The sequence below is a fragment of the Corvus kubaryi genome, unplaced genomic scaffold (genome assembly GCF_017639235.1).
Source record: "Corvus kubaryi isolate FWS band 111438036 unplaced genomic scaffold, C.kubaryi_AGA036_p1.0 129, whole genome shotgun sequence".
NCBI classification, from domain to species: Eukaryota; Metazoa; Chordata; class Aves; order Passeriformes; family Corvidae; genus Corvus; species Corvus kubaryi.
In genome coordinates, this window is record NW_024580664.1 from 2,543,678 (window position 1) to 2,559,213 (window position 15,536).

The following is a 15,536-nucleotide window of genomic DNA, read 5'->3' on the forward strand; positions in this document are numbered from 1 at the left end:
GTGCCATTTTGCATGCTTCAGAGATTTAGACATGATGAACAATAACAAAAAAGTGTCTGCTTATCTAACTCGGCATTAGTGGCTCAGATGTGCTCAATGCAGTCCACACTCCAGAACTCTGAATTTAGACATTATGAATAAGATTAAGCTGTCTGACCTACCATGTACATCTGTCTGACCTACCATTATTTCTATCAAGCTCATGCTTTCTTAATTCGTTTGCAAGGAAAACACGAGACGTCAAAACCCTAAATGATGTCCAAATACTAGACCCCTACTGTTTTTCCCTTGCCTACAAAATTTCTTATTCACTCCTAGAAGAGAATTGGATAGCTTTAATAGGTTTGCTCTTGGCAAATCCATGTTGTTCATTACTTATCTCTTTGTTATTCTCTAGCTACTTAAAGTACTATATCTGTTCATTGACTTGCCTATTAAGTGAAAGTAATTCCCCATATTCTTCTTCCTTTCCTCTTTTAAAGATAAGTTCTATGTCATTCTCATTTAGTCTTTTGGTACCTGATATATCCTTCAAGAAATCTCACAGAAACCCACTAATAGGCCTAAGTTTTGCAGATAGTTAAGAAACCTAACCACCTAACCTATATAGTCTGTTCTTTCCTTATCTACAGTTTAGGTTCAAGGTCTAGGATTAACTGTGCACGTCATATGTTCACCAACAACCTTGTCAGTAACTCATGTAATAAAAAAAAATCACTGTATGCTTTTCCTTCACTGTATGCTGCACCTTCTCCATGCACCTTTTCCTTTCCTCCAGTTGCTCTCTTATGTGCCGAATATTTCTTTGTTCTTCTTCTATCTATTGATGTATTGATATTATTATGTTATATTAAATCTTGTTAGCTGCATCTCACTGAGTGCTTTGTCATTTCTGACATGTCTCTACATGCATGTGTTGCTAAGATACCTTGCAAGCTGACCCTTTACTTTCTCTAGTCACTTTTTAAATCGTTTTAAATAATCCCAGGGATGAGACCTGTGTTCAAGTTGCCTTATTTAAGACTATGATTTTTGTTCTTGCCAAATGGTTCTCATCATAAACTTCTCTCAGGAGGGAGAAGAGTTATATTTAGGGTGTATCTGACTGATGCTAGACTTGGACATGAGATAAGAGACAATATTATCTTGAATCTTCAACCTCTTTATTCACTGCCACAGAGCCTGATAAGAACTTTTGATTTGCTAGGAAAATTCTTAGTAGTACCATTATTATTCTTTATCCTATGCTAACGCTTGGTGCAATCCTTTGCAATTTGGCAAAATTTGACACTTGTGAAGAAACACATCAGCCATAATTTAAGTGCCAGGTGTTGCAGATGTTTCTGCACCATCTTGAGTAGAAGATCATTAGCCAGCAGCATCTTTTACTTCCTCTTGGTAACAGAGATTTTGTATTTCTTGTGTTTGGGGTTTTTGTCTGTTATCAAGATTTGTTCTTACTTGCTTCCTGGTCAGCAGTCCTGCTTTTGATTTGTCAGAGGACATCAACAGGCATCTTCCTCTCTGTAGTTTTAAGCTCACTCCTCCAGTACCTGTACTTCTACCAAACTGAAAGTTCGGTTTTAATTTTTTTGTTCCTGAATGCATGCTGTAGATGAAGTCCTCATGAGCATACTCATTTTTGAATCTCTCCTTTTACTGTTCCTCTCATTGCTTCTTAAGAGATTTCCTTGGAGATATAAGAGAATTCTTCTCAGATATCATCAGGAGGAAAATACAGGCCAAAGTTCTGGCAAGTCCATTAAAGAATTTAATCACAAGATGTCATCATTGTCTAATTTTAAATATAGCTATTTAATTATGAGTATATGACATACTTCCTCTCAAATATTTTTCACTGAGAATGAGATACTATGTAGTACAAAAAGCTCTTTATGTTCATGACTGATAGAGTACTTGCATTTGAATTGTACATATTTTTGTTTTTATTAGCAGTTGATAAAAACACTAAAGTATAATATGACATACAGGACTAAGCACACCCTAAAATGAAGGATTCCATAGGAAGCTAAATTTGCTCTTCAATATTATCAGAAATTTTCCTACTTGCTAAAAAGTTATTAGACAAGTGAAGTTTACTGAATACAGTGCTCAATAATCTAGATGCTTTCAGTTCAACAGTAGAAGTTTCTTCAACTTACACACTCTGAACACTAAAACCATTATTTTTAAGCTTTATTGGATAACCTTTTTCCACATATATTCAAGTAAAAACTAAAAAACCTCATATTTATGCAAAAATAGCTGTATTTTGATTGATTGTAGCTTGATCTCTTAATTAAGAGCAAAATCAAATTATCATCCTAAACTAGCTAAAGACCCTTAAGTAGTTGACAGGAAGAAAAAAATGTTGGTGTTCAGAAAGCTGCACACTGAATAGAAAGTTGGGACTCAATGTCCACTCTGGGAAAAGCAAAGAGCAGAGCAGATCTTCTGCCAGGTGCAAGAGTTGAAACACCAAATGCCATATTTGAATGTCAAGAAAAATAACGTATGCAGTAGAAGCCACCAAATGGCTGATGACAAGAGTTACGAGGTATTTTCTGATCTTAAAAAAGAAAAAGAAAAGCAGTGGTCAATCATAGGAACAGATAGAGTAGTATTTACACATCACTAAGTTATGGAAATTTGCAAACAAAGTCTGTTGCTATTGTCTCCTTTTCATACCTCTTACTTGCTGTGCAACTTCTTACCCTACACCCAATTTTGCCTTTGGTGCCTGTGTGCTACTGTGGGAAGCTGACCCTGGCTGGATGCCAGGTGCCCAGCAAGCTGCTCTCTCACCGCCCTCCTCAGCAGGACAGGGCAGGGCAGAAAACAAGACAGAACAAAACTCTCTTGGGTCAAGATAAAGACAATTTAATACAGCAAAACCAAAGGAAAACAAAAGATTTATTCTCTACTTCCTATCAGCTGGTGATATCCAGCCTTCCCCTCCTTTTTCTTAGCTTTTATTGCTGAACGGCTTTGTCTGGTATGGAATATTCCTTTGCAGTTTGAGTCAAATGTCCTGGGTATGTCCCCTCCCAAGATCCTGCCCACCCTCTCCCCACTGGTGAGGGGGGAATGTTGGAGAGGCAGCCTTGGTGCTGAGTGAGCACTGCTGTGCAGTAGCCAAAACACTGGGGTGTTTGACAGGTGAACGAACACCTTTCTAGCTACCAATACAGAGCACCATGAAGGCTGCTATGGGAAAGATAAGTCCATCTCCAGCAGACCTAGTACAACTACCAGGATAAAATATAATAAGCAAAAAATCCTGAATTATTTATAATAGCTTCAGAAATTATTCACTATCTCCTAACATAGAGTTTGCCTACAAATAATTCTGTTTTCCAACACTGCAAGTTGCAGTAAGAAAGAACAGACTGCCAGTACATCATGCCTAGCACTTTTCATGATACTGCCCCTTACTCTTTCTAGAAGAAAAATAAGCTGAATCTTCTTGTTTTATCTGCAATTATATTTGCACTCAGTTATTTTTTCTTTATCCAAGATCCCCTTTTCACTGTAAGCTGCTGTTAAAATAGTTGTGTCAATTATATTTAATTGATAAGACACAGTTTCATCCTGTATTTATGTAATACTCCATTAAATGGACAGCTGTTCAAATATATCCTTTTCCACACTTTAAGCTATAAGGTCCATAACATCCTGCCCTACACATAAACCCAATGCAATTTTTAGCAGGGATGTACCAGTACAGGTGAGCTAACACAGCTTTGCCTCAGGACTAAATTATTCGGACATGCACGTCAGTTTTCCCTCCATGAGTTAGGGAGAAGACATAGTAAAATGCTTTAAAAATTCTTATCAGCACAGTTGCACAGGTTTATGCTGACAGACCAACAGGCTAGGCATTACTTAGGGTTCTTAGAATTCTCCATGGCAGGAAAAGTTTGCAAATTTTCCCATCATTGCTAACACCAGTCACTGGCTGTCAGCAACATTTTCAGCCCTGTGCCAAATATTTCTTCAAAGCAGCATTATGTAATACAATACTTTAAAAAGTGTCAGCAGTTATTGGATTATATATACTCAGAGTTCCATCATTCCAAACAAAACCTCATCTGAAAAAGATTGTAAAATACCCCCCTAGAAGAAAAGCTTCAGCACAAGGACATTAATGGAGTATTTTGTCTGGTAAGATTTCAAAACAACATTAATGACTCCAAGATGCTATTTAAAGCAACAGCTCCAGGTCACTGGGCCTAATGCATCCCTAACAGTAAACAACATAGATTCTGTTCATGGTTATTCAAATACCTACAGATGATTTCAACACAGAGGTTTACTTAGCAATGTCTTATCCACAGTTTCCCTATGGACAATTAAGTCAAAATTAAACAGTAGTTGGTTCTTTTTCCTTACTTGTAGCATGATCTTTCATCTCCCCCAGTCCAGTATTAATTCCAGCATCTATTGAACTCATGATTTTATCAATCTACAAAAGAGAGAACAGTGAAACAATTGATGGATCCCATCTTCATTATTTTAGTTTAGCTTTTCATGCATAGATTTATAGCATTATTACTCTCATTAGGAAAACAACAATTGAAATTGTGAAAACGCATAAATCAAAGGTAGACAATTAATTCCTCCACTTTGATTTTTATTTTGCAATATTTGTATGCTAGCAAAAACTAAAGCTTGGGAATAGTATTTCTTTTTCCATGGTAAGTTTCTTTCATATTGATGACTCTGGCCATCTAGGTATAACCACTAGTGGTTTATTTAAGCAATAATATTAATGAATAAAAAATATTAACTTGCATGTTATAAAGTATTTAGAATACACACAATTAAATCAATTGTTCAATTAGTATTTCCAGAGAATTTCCTAGCCCCCTTTTTTTTCCATCTGCCCCACGGGCACTGAATAGGTACAAACACAGCTGTGTCCCCACACACCGCAAAACAACATTCTCTGTGAAACAGCACTGCACTGATCTCAAAACTTACTCGCAAGTTTCTAAGGTATATTGAACTTACTAGGTCAAAACCATTATATCTATTTTATTTTCTGTAAGAATGGAACAAAACAAAAGGTAATTCAAAAGGTTGCTGTGGACTAAGAAGGTAGACAAAGAGAGACACACTTTAATAAGCCTAATATTAGGACTAGTAGGAAAAGTATGTATTAGTCACTGGTGACAGGAGAAAGTCTAGGAATTATGACAGAATCTGCAGATTGAGAATTCATTATATATATATATATATATATAAACTGCACTTTTTTTACTCTTAAGAATAATCAAACCTTGATGACCATGTAGAAAGGCAAACCTGGACCTGACTCTAATCAGGATTTTATCATAACATATCCAAGCTGTAAAGATCAAAACCTGATATCCTTAGTACATTTCCACTGAGAGAGTGTCTCCTTTACAATAAAAAGTGCTTTAAAATGTCCTATCAAATCAGAAATTTAGGCTAGCTTGAAATACTTTCCTAGAAAAATAACCAACCGCATAATCAAACTCTGGGTTCTTTCTGAACACAACAGCACCCTGGAGATAGATGCATTTCCCCATTGTAGTCGTTTTAAAAGGAACTTGCTCACTTCTCTGTAGGAACAGCAAAGACCTAAACATTTCAGACTTAATTTACCTCCATGAGATGGGAACTTCTGTGTCTATGAAAAACCATTTACATTCTTGAAATTCAGCACAGGAAAAACAAATTAAACCTAAAGGTGTCTAAAAGTTAATTTAAATTGAATTCTAAACCTAAAATAAAATCTCTCATATGAGCAAGCATGTGCACTACAAATTCAGTGTGGAAATTTCTCTTAGTAGTCCTGAATTCATTGCAGCTCTAAGAGTACTCCCACTTCACACAGCAGTTAGGTATGTGCCAAGATTTAGTACACAGGCTACATACCAGCTAGAGGATATGATACATAAGGAGGGTTTGTAGAATGCACAATCAACTCTATTGCTGCCATTTTCTCCTGGCTCTTGCTGATGGGCACTGCCATGGTGGAAATAATTAGCAAGTCTATAAACAATAGGCACAGTTAGTAAGGATTTTACCAATTTTATTAGTGTCAGTTAGGGCTTTAGTAGACAATAATTTCAGTGCCACAAAAAATTGCAGAATTACTTCTGGTTAACTTCATTCACTACAGAAACAATAGACTTTATTGAGTGGGCAGCATTTGAACAGAAATGTTTTACATTTTGTGCCAGCTGTTGAGCTATCACGGAGTACACTGTGACATTCTCTCTGAGGCTTTGGAAGATTCACTTTTTATTTTGTCTATGAAACTGAAAACAACAACAGCATCTTCACAAGACCACAGTATTTAAAAAATGAAAAACTTACTTCTTCCCATTCTGATGTGAAGGAAGGTGTTCTCTCCGAATTTCCTTTGGAGCACTGTGGCTTTGGTGTGGGTTCACTCCAATTGCTTCTTGCTTTTTTATCATTTGGTGGATGGGTGATAAGATTAGAATCAGATTTCGAAACATTTTTGCACAAATGCATTTCCAGCAAAGTCTTTGGTAAAGATCGTATTCTGCCCAGCGTGCACGCTCGCTCCACAAATCCCCCAGTGGTAATAACCCATTGTTCACTTATCCTTGGCGCGCCAACCAGGGTATGATTTTCTGCTGGTTTATTTTTAGTATGAAATATGGTTCTGTTTACAATTGGTGGCTTTTTTTTCTTAACAGGAGGATCAGAGCTGCTTTCTTTCCGTAGCTGTATCTGCTGCGCTGCACTCTTGCTCAAAATGCTTTTCTCTAGTGGCCCACTGCACGGGTTTACTTTGCTGTACAGCTGGAGTGGGTTTTCAGGTGGGTCACATGCAGGTGATGATCCATGAAGTAAACCTGCAAACTGCTCAGCAGGGTGTCCTTCAGGAAGCTCACTTTCAGTGGATGTTTCACCCTGGCAAAGTTGGTCTGAAATGAGAGAGTACCTTGTAAACATAAAAGGGTGATAAAATACTTCAAACTACAAAACCTTTCCTCAAAATTACTTTTTTATGCTGCTTGGTTGTTTCTTATGTAAAGAAACAAAAGACAATTATGACATGAACTGAATTATTATTCTCTTAAAAAAAAAATCTTAAATTTGACTATTTTATCCTGACTGGTTGAAGAACAGCCAACAATGCTCAGTGCTATATATAAACTCCATGAAAAAAAAATTTATAACATAATATAGGCCATTGCTATTCCATCAACTTGATGATATCTCTTTTAATTTGTATTGAGTTGAAATGTGCACAAATTATACAGTTTAGTATGATGAATTAGGTAGTTAGTTTGTAGGTGGTAAAATACATGAAGAACAAGTATTGTCAGGAGTATTCTTAGTAATTTTTCTTTTTATAGTCTTTATAATAATAGTGAACTTACACTATAATGCCTTTTTACTGACAGTCTCTAAGGACTAGATCTGAGTGTTGTTTTTATTTCTGGGAACTTTTGAGTATAGTAATAATAACCATAGGGGAAAAAAGAATACAAAATCAAGTCTTTTCAAACAAGCTTTATATGTAATTTAGCACATACATACACAAAAAGCAACTGCAGGAAAATGTACTTTTTGGTACAGTTCAGAGTGTATTATTAAAATTTTATAGCTCTTTTTTTACACTTGTTGCTGTAAGGACTAGGAGGGGAAAAAGAAAATAGGCCTGTGTTGCCTCCCTTAAAGTGCTGGTGTGGTTAACATCACTGTCAACATGGCATTAAGTTAGCATGTTCTAGTCAGAATAACTGTCCCCACTAATGGTCACATCTGTATAACTACTTCATTAAAGATAAATAAATTCACCTCAGTCTTGCTAGAAGTTGTATGTTCTAGACAGACTCTAACTGTAGGACTGTGTGCACAGCAGTAGTTACCACAAGGAATCAAGCACAGCATCATGTCATAATTTGCAAAGATATTAAGCAGTTTTCTCCGATTAACTAAAATATCTGCTGGCAAAAAAACCCCAATCAAATCTCAAAATATCCCTTCTAAGAGAAAGCAGTGCTTGACTTTATGAATGAAAGAAGAAAGATTTTGGTGTGTACTTCAAAACTTCATCAACTCTTTTACTAGTCAGCAGCTTAAAAATATAAAATTAAATGTTTTTCTTATTTGTCTAAATATCAAAGATATTTGATATATGATATATATATGATTAAATTCCAAGAACCTCAGTAAATATACTTTTCTTCTTTGAGAAACAAGTGACTAGAATATACACTTCAGACATTTTGCAACCAAAAAGATGTGAGGTGTTACAGAGAAAGGTTAAATGTAGGACATGATAGATCTTAAGGGATCAATAAACCCAGAAAGCTTTGGTTTAGGGGAAAAATTCAGGAAAAAAGGAGGACATGGGGCATTCTCTCTTTGATTTCTGCAAGTTGCTGATTTATACATACGTCTGCAATTTTGCAGGTGAATTCAAAATGAGGAATAAATTATGCAAATAATTATTGGCTTTGGTGCTTTTCCTTTACGTGAAAAACTCAGCAGGTGACACTCTGCTCCAGATTAAGACATCTCATTTTTCTACATGGGTAAGAAGCATGTTAGCTCCCACCATAGCCAGAGATTAGATTAATAAAATCAGTGGAACCTATCACTCCCTGTACTCTGTTAACTGGGCTGACTACACTGCCAGTGACTTACAGGAGACAGCATTCAGTTTGTGTTCAAATACCTACATTTATATATCTCAGTCAGGAACTGAATCCTATTCTGATGTTTCAGACAGGTATCTTACAGCTGTGTATTGAACTCATTGAAGAGATAAATATTTTTGTCAGGACAACGTAAACCAGGAGGAATAAATCAGGAAAAAGAAAAGCTTACAGACACCTGGATTGAAAGAATTTCACTATCTTTGCTACATCTATATTACTAGATAGCACTGGCCAACAGCTATTGGATCTCAAGGAATTACTAGGCTCATGTCCTATAAGTTGAACTCTCCTCCTTCTCAAGACAGAGGCAGCCTATCCAAATAATTACTGGGAATAGTCTCTGGTCTCAGCTAAAACTTGCACTGTGTCTGGGTACTGTCTAGGTGGGTCTATTCAGTATTGGCCAAAGACTGGGAAAACCCAAACAGTTTAACAGTACAGGCTGCCAAGAACCAATGGCATCTCATGCCCTGATTTTGTTCAATTTGCTACTGTAAACAAAGGAAGTTCTTACTGAGAACTCCCATTCCTCTGTGGTCAGTAAATATATGTAGTGACCCCTAGAAAGTGTGTGTGTGTGTCTCTTACTTTCCAGCAGTGTTGCAGTGACAACATATCAAAACATTAATTCTGGGTTTTTTTGTTAGTCAAAGTGGGAGCAGTTTACCATGTATTCAAAGATTCCAAATATACTACAAGAGCCTTTTTCAGCTTGATCTTTCACAGCAGTTACTGTGCTGTGTACACATAAGTATCTATATTCTACTTTTTATAAGATCACTACTAGTTTTCAAAAATACCCTGTCTGTTTCACTTAATGTTCAGAATGAAGTTTGCTTAATGAAGAAGATGCCCCTCAACATTTTCATAGTATCATAGAATCACAGAACTGGTTAGTTTGGAAAAGGCCTCTAAGAACATCAAGTCCAGCTGTTAAACCAGCACTGCCAAGTCCACCACCAATCCATGTCCCCAAGTGTCACATCTTCACATCTTTTAAGTATCTCCAGGGATTTATATTGTCTTTGCTCCAAAAGAGCGGTACTATTACCTATTTACTGCACAGCACTTAAACTCTTCTTTGAATATCAAGTTATTCAACAGCTTCTCAAATTCTTATGACATCCATTATCTAAGGGGTTCACAAATATGGAATCATGTATCATTTTAAGGTGAGACTGTAATGTGATACTGTACTAATTTGATAAATGGGAGATGAGGCAGAAGGATATAATGCTGAAAATGTACAAATGTTTGGGCATCTGATCTGAAATTTCTCAAGATTTTCTTTGTTCAGAGTACTGAACATTTTTTAACACTGAATATTTTCAAAGCATGGTTACTATTCACTTCAGTAGATCCAAAAATCAGACCCCTAATGTGTCAAATTCATCACTCAAAAACCAAGGAACACTGTTAATGGCTACTTGGATAAACTTTGATCTGTCTTGACCGGAGTAATAAAAGCCCTGGCAGAGACAGAGTATTCTCTCTGTTGCTTTCAGCTGCCTCAGTTGTCACTTCTTCTCTTTGATATCTTTTGCTTTCAATAAGAGCTTTGTTAATTATGTGACAAAGTAAGCAAAGATCTCATAGCTATACCTTCTTCACCCCATGATTTTGAGCAATGCAAACCACATCTATACCAGGCAACAAAAAAGACTGGGGCTGTCAGGGGAAAAAAAAAAAATCCATGTGGTCATGATGAAGGTTAAGAAGCAAGCAGCATTGCATGCTGCACTGCAGCCCTAAAATAGGTTATCCAGAGCGGTGCCATCTGCACCCTTGGAGGGTTTCAAGGCCTGGCTAGGAAAAGACATGTCTGATCTCATGATGACAGTCCTGCTCCAAGCAGGAGGATGGACTAGAAATCCTCCAGACATCCCTTCAAACTGACAGTTTAATGAGCCAATTATAATTCTGAATCTTTTGACTTTTAAACTGGTAACTGTTGAGGCTAATGCTCTTTGAATACAGACTTGTATTATTATTTTAGTTTCCTAATGTAGTTAATGTTTAATACTTTTATGTTTAGCAAATAAGGAGAGTACAGAGATGGACTATAGCGCTGCTCTAAACAGTATAGTAGCCAACCACTCACTGTCATGTTCTACAGAAATCATAGAAGGAAAGAAAATAAACCATGCAACATATAATCATAAAATAATTTGCCAGCATAAGCTTTTCTTTCTTGTTGACCTAAGAACCGAAACATGAGATGTTAAATAATGTCTTCAAATTGCACCAATAGCTAAAAATGGAGCTTCATTGTTCATGGGAATATCCACGATCTCCATCTCAAGAACTTAAAGTATGAAAAACTGTACACAGGATAACATAATAGTACTACTACATCCTTGCAAAAATAGTCAACTTCATATAAAAAAAAATTAAATCTTAGCTTTTAATAATTACCCATCTCTGAGATAAGTGGTTTTTCTTATTGTTGCATATTTCTATCATCAATTTCAAGAAAAGTGATACTAAAACCAATATTTCTCCTGAGGTTTAGTAGTAATGCACAAAATGTGATATTTTATATATTATTTTCTGTTTTTAAACATATAAAAACAATTCTTGTTTTGAATATTGCTGTGTATTGAAAAAAACCCATGCTATTGAACCTTTTATTAATTCTTATTTTTATTTCTTATTATTTCAACCAACTTAACTGGCACTAAGAAGTGATATAAACAATTACATCACCTAGGTCTATACTCAGTGAACAGCCATTTAATAATGCCAGAGTTTTTTTCTCACAGGCATTTGAGTAAGCTTTCTGAGAAGGGACTTTAGGAAAGAGGATGGGAATACAAGGGAGAGCAAACAGGAAAAGTTCAAGATCTTGGACTGAATCCCAGTGGAGACAAGCATTCAGTGTATAAATATTTTTTTTTTCTTTTTTGCAAATACATTTATTTTTGTAGTTTAAAAAAAAAAGCCAACAGAAAGAGATCTTGCTTCCTAACCAGATACTGCTTTTCTTACCACTTTATCTTTTTACTTGTAAATAGTATCATAAATACCAAAACATAAACAGATGCCATTTCTACAGAACTTTAGCGTTATTATAAGTGCACGTACAGCTTATCCATCTGAGCAGATTACTTCTGAAAATCACTGTGATACTGCCATATCTGTGCTACGAGGAAAATATTTACATTTGGAACTACAAGTAAATTCAGTTGTGCCATAATCTCAAAGCCACAGATACATATTGCTATTATCACCAGTTTATATACAACCAAACTGGTATTTAGGCAGAAGATTGCAATTCAGTTATTTATTTTCACATTGATGCACCCCAGCACAGTTGCTTGTGGTACATATATAGAACTCTATGGAATACCATTTCTCACTTTCAGTATTCGAGAGTTATAATTTACAGATGCTTCATCAAACTCAGATATTTTTTCCTACTTCTGACTCCAAGACTGCAGAGCACATTAAGAAAATCAGAAGCATACTGAATATTGTGAATTTTGCATTCATGTAAAACTGGAAATTGTCTTATTCACATTTGTATCTCAAGAGATTCCATGTTCCAAACTAAAGTACATTCAGGAGAATAACAGTTGTTAATAACACTAATGAAAAGAGCTGTAATAGATAAATTATAATGACAGAGTAAGATCTTTAACAGGCATTGCTGTTGCCATGGCACAAATTTCTAATGTAAAATAAAAATCCACTAGAAAATTGTTCTATAGCTATGGTAACAGCTATATTGCAACACGATTAATCTATTCGAATTCTCTTTTCATTTGATCCAGAAAGATGTTTTTAGCATCACACTTTGCACATGTGTAATATCTGCCCAAAAATGTATTCTCAACTCCCTTTTCCCTACATTCAGTTGATTGCTAAAACCAACAGTCAGAACTGAGTAATATTTGGAAACTACCCTCTTATAGAGGGATGGGTAAGCATATTTGCATAGTAAAGACTGCTTTGCAGACAGTAGAATGCCCTCAGTAGTGAGGATATCAGCTGCATTGCCAAGTGATATAAAAGGGCATGATAAGCTAGAAAAGATGCAAGACAGAAAATTCATAGTATTTAAAAACAGAAGTAGAAAAATTCAGGAAGGCATTATTTCATACAGCAAATAACATCAGGCTCTGACGAAGCTACAGCTCTTTGATGGCAGCACATCAGCTGCAGATATCTTAGATGAGGCAGAGCAATGTTTGCTCACTCAAGTAAATGCAATAGCAAGGCACTATGGACCTGGGAGACAGAACAACAAGACTACTAAGCAAGTAATGAAGACTGTGGGCTTCTACTGTCACCAGCAACAAGACAAGAGGAGCTATAATGTCCAGATTGCAGCTTCTTCTTCTGCTTATTTCTAAATCTGGAGAAACCACCTGAAGGTGGTTGGCAAGGTTGGTGATGATGGACTCCAGGCTCTGTGCCCAGGTTCCAACACCGCCAGCTTCTCAAAACCCTTCCCTTAGAAATCACAGTGAGCGTCTCTGTGGGTTGGGAGTTTGCTCTTATAAGCTTCAAAACTGCCAATTCACTTCTTAGTGTCGCAGTCTGCACTTGACTCTGTACTGAGGAGTTTTACTGCCTCACTATCTCTACCTTCATAGTTTCACTGTCCTCATCAGTTTCACAATGACCTATAGGAGCTGAAAAGATGAGAAAGATTTTCTGGAAAGAAATCTCCATATGGAGTTTTCTGAACATTGCTTGCCAGCATCTAACGAAGAAAAAAAGCTTTGGGTGAGGAAGGATATTAGGCAGTAATTACTGCTAATTCCAACCACATTATAATGCCTAAATATAGTCCTCTCCCAAATTTTTAGAATAGCAGTGTAATCTGGTACAAACAGAGTTAATTTTAGCTCTTATTGAGCTGTTTTGACTTTTCTGTACATCTTCAGAAATTTTTTTTGATACATGTATATTCCATATTTGAGGAGGACAGAAATGTAACTTTCACAATCACATAAAGGGTTAACCTTTTACTGCAAAATTCAACACAGACAAAAATAAAGAGCTGCAGCTGCCACCTCCATAATGCCGTTTCCATGAGGATTTCTTTCTATGTGACTATATAAGGCATGGTTCCTAGACATCTTAAAGACAGACAGGCTCTCCTGAACAATCACATTTTACAGCACAAAATTCTGCCTTATGCCTGCACATCAAAATAAGGATTCTTCAGAAAAATAACATGCTAACATTTTTATGGACTAAGCATATCAGACAGATAAAATAATGGTCAACACCCCTTAGGTGAAATAGTGGACAAATTTAAGACTCACATTCAAGCTAAAATTCTACTGGAATTTTTCAGCTCTGCCATGCAGCAAAAGTAAAAAAAATAAACATCTCAGTGTTTCTTTGCAACTTTCAGTGAATCTTGCATAAGAAATTCTGAGAGATGAATGGCAGTGGATGTAAAATGTAATTTTGCAGAAAGATCACATATAATCGCATTGAGAAATTCTGTGGTGATCTCTTTTTGCAGCAGAAAGCAGTTGAGTGGGTTGTGGCTGTGCTCAGAAAGTACATGTTAATTTGACAATACAGTATAGCAGGGAAGAGTAAGTCAAGAGGAAAACTTGGTGACAATAACCAAAATCAGCGTAAAGCAATATCAATGTCATAGATGAGCTTCTGAAACCATATCCTTTTGTTGAAGACTGTAAAAAACCCTGTTACATGTTCCACTCCTGATATTTCACACATGCAAAGAAGGAATGACAAATTCCTTCACCAAGTGGGAACAAAACCTACTAATATTCAAGGCAAAAAAATCCGGTAAAAAATAATGGATGGTTCTTACAATAATGTTTCTAAAAGGAGACGTTGCACAACAATGTCATTTACAAGGAATGATTTGCCCTAGTAACAACTCAGTTTCCCCCAGCATGAGACACGACCAGAAAGCAAACAAAGTGTATGTTCTGTCATTTGCACTGACCATACATTTATCTTTTCTAATCTTAGTAAAGAATGTATTTCTGATCAGAGTAGTATTTTTAAGATACTTCATCTTGTCTCTTTCCTCATTCCACATAAAAGACCTATGCTCTGTTTCAACTTATGTTTCAAATCCAGAAAGAATGGAATTGGTGTTTTCATAAGAAATAATGTAAAATAAAGGCCCCCTATCCCAAATGGCCTCTTCCAGTTTTTGCTAAAACTCTTGTTGTTGTAGCAATAAAGCTGTAAGGGACAAAAGCGTACAAAATTTAAGAACGTCTAGAAAATATCTCTGGCTGTAGAATGAAAACTCAGTTCTAGATGTAGGTACATATACAGTCATGGAAAATTACATCCAGCTTTTCAAATCTATGTGGAACATTTACTGAAATTTTATGTAATTGCTTACATGTGACTGTATTGAAACTAATCACCAAAAATCATAGTCTTTTAGGAAGCTTGCAACTCATCACATCTTTTTAGTTATAAATATGGAGTGGGGAAAGTGGGAGAATAAAAAATAGATTAACTGTATTTACTTTCTCCTAATGATCTATTTGGGGGTTGTAAACGTGAGAGGAGAACGATTTAAATTCTTTTGAAAAGTATTTACAAAACATAAATGATCTTTAAAAAAATCTACACAATTATGTGCAAAATAATTTAGCTAAGAATAATAACTTTCTAGGCATATTGACAATCTCTAAAAGTTGTTTACTTTAAATAACTGTATTTACTTTAAAAAGTAATATTACACACAGAATGCTTAAAAACGGATGTGAAAAGACGGCCGAGATTCAGGCAGCTAAACGCAGACATACATGGACATTTTAGACACTAGAGGGTATCCAACGTGACTGCAAGGGCTGACAGGTGTGACACACAGCTTGCAAAACCTTGTCTTTCTTGTGAAGCAGGAAG

General features: G+C 35.9%; 1 protein-coding gene across 9 annotated transcripts in view; it reads right to left on the reverse strand.

Annotated features, from left to right (window-relative positions):
- ANKS1B (ankyrin repeat and sterile alpha motif domain containing 1B) overlaps positions 1–15,536 on the reverse strand; it is a 413,072-nt gene that overhangs the window by 209,403 nt on the left and 188,133 nt on the right. For all 9 annotated transcript variants that reach the window (XM_042026379.1, XM_042026406.1, XM_042026397.1 and 6 more), the window contains 2 exons: positions 6,349–6,929; positions 4,393–4,465 (listed from right to left, as the gene is read on the reverse strand). In XM_042026379.1, the coding sequence (XP_041882313.1) occupies positions 4,393–4,465; positions 6,349–6,929 (654 nt within the window). The remainder of the gene's footprint in view (positions 1–4,392; positions 4,466–6,348; positions 6,930–15,536) is intronic.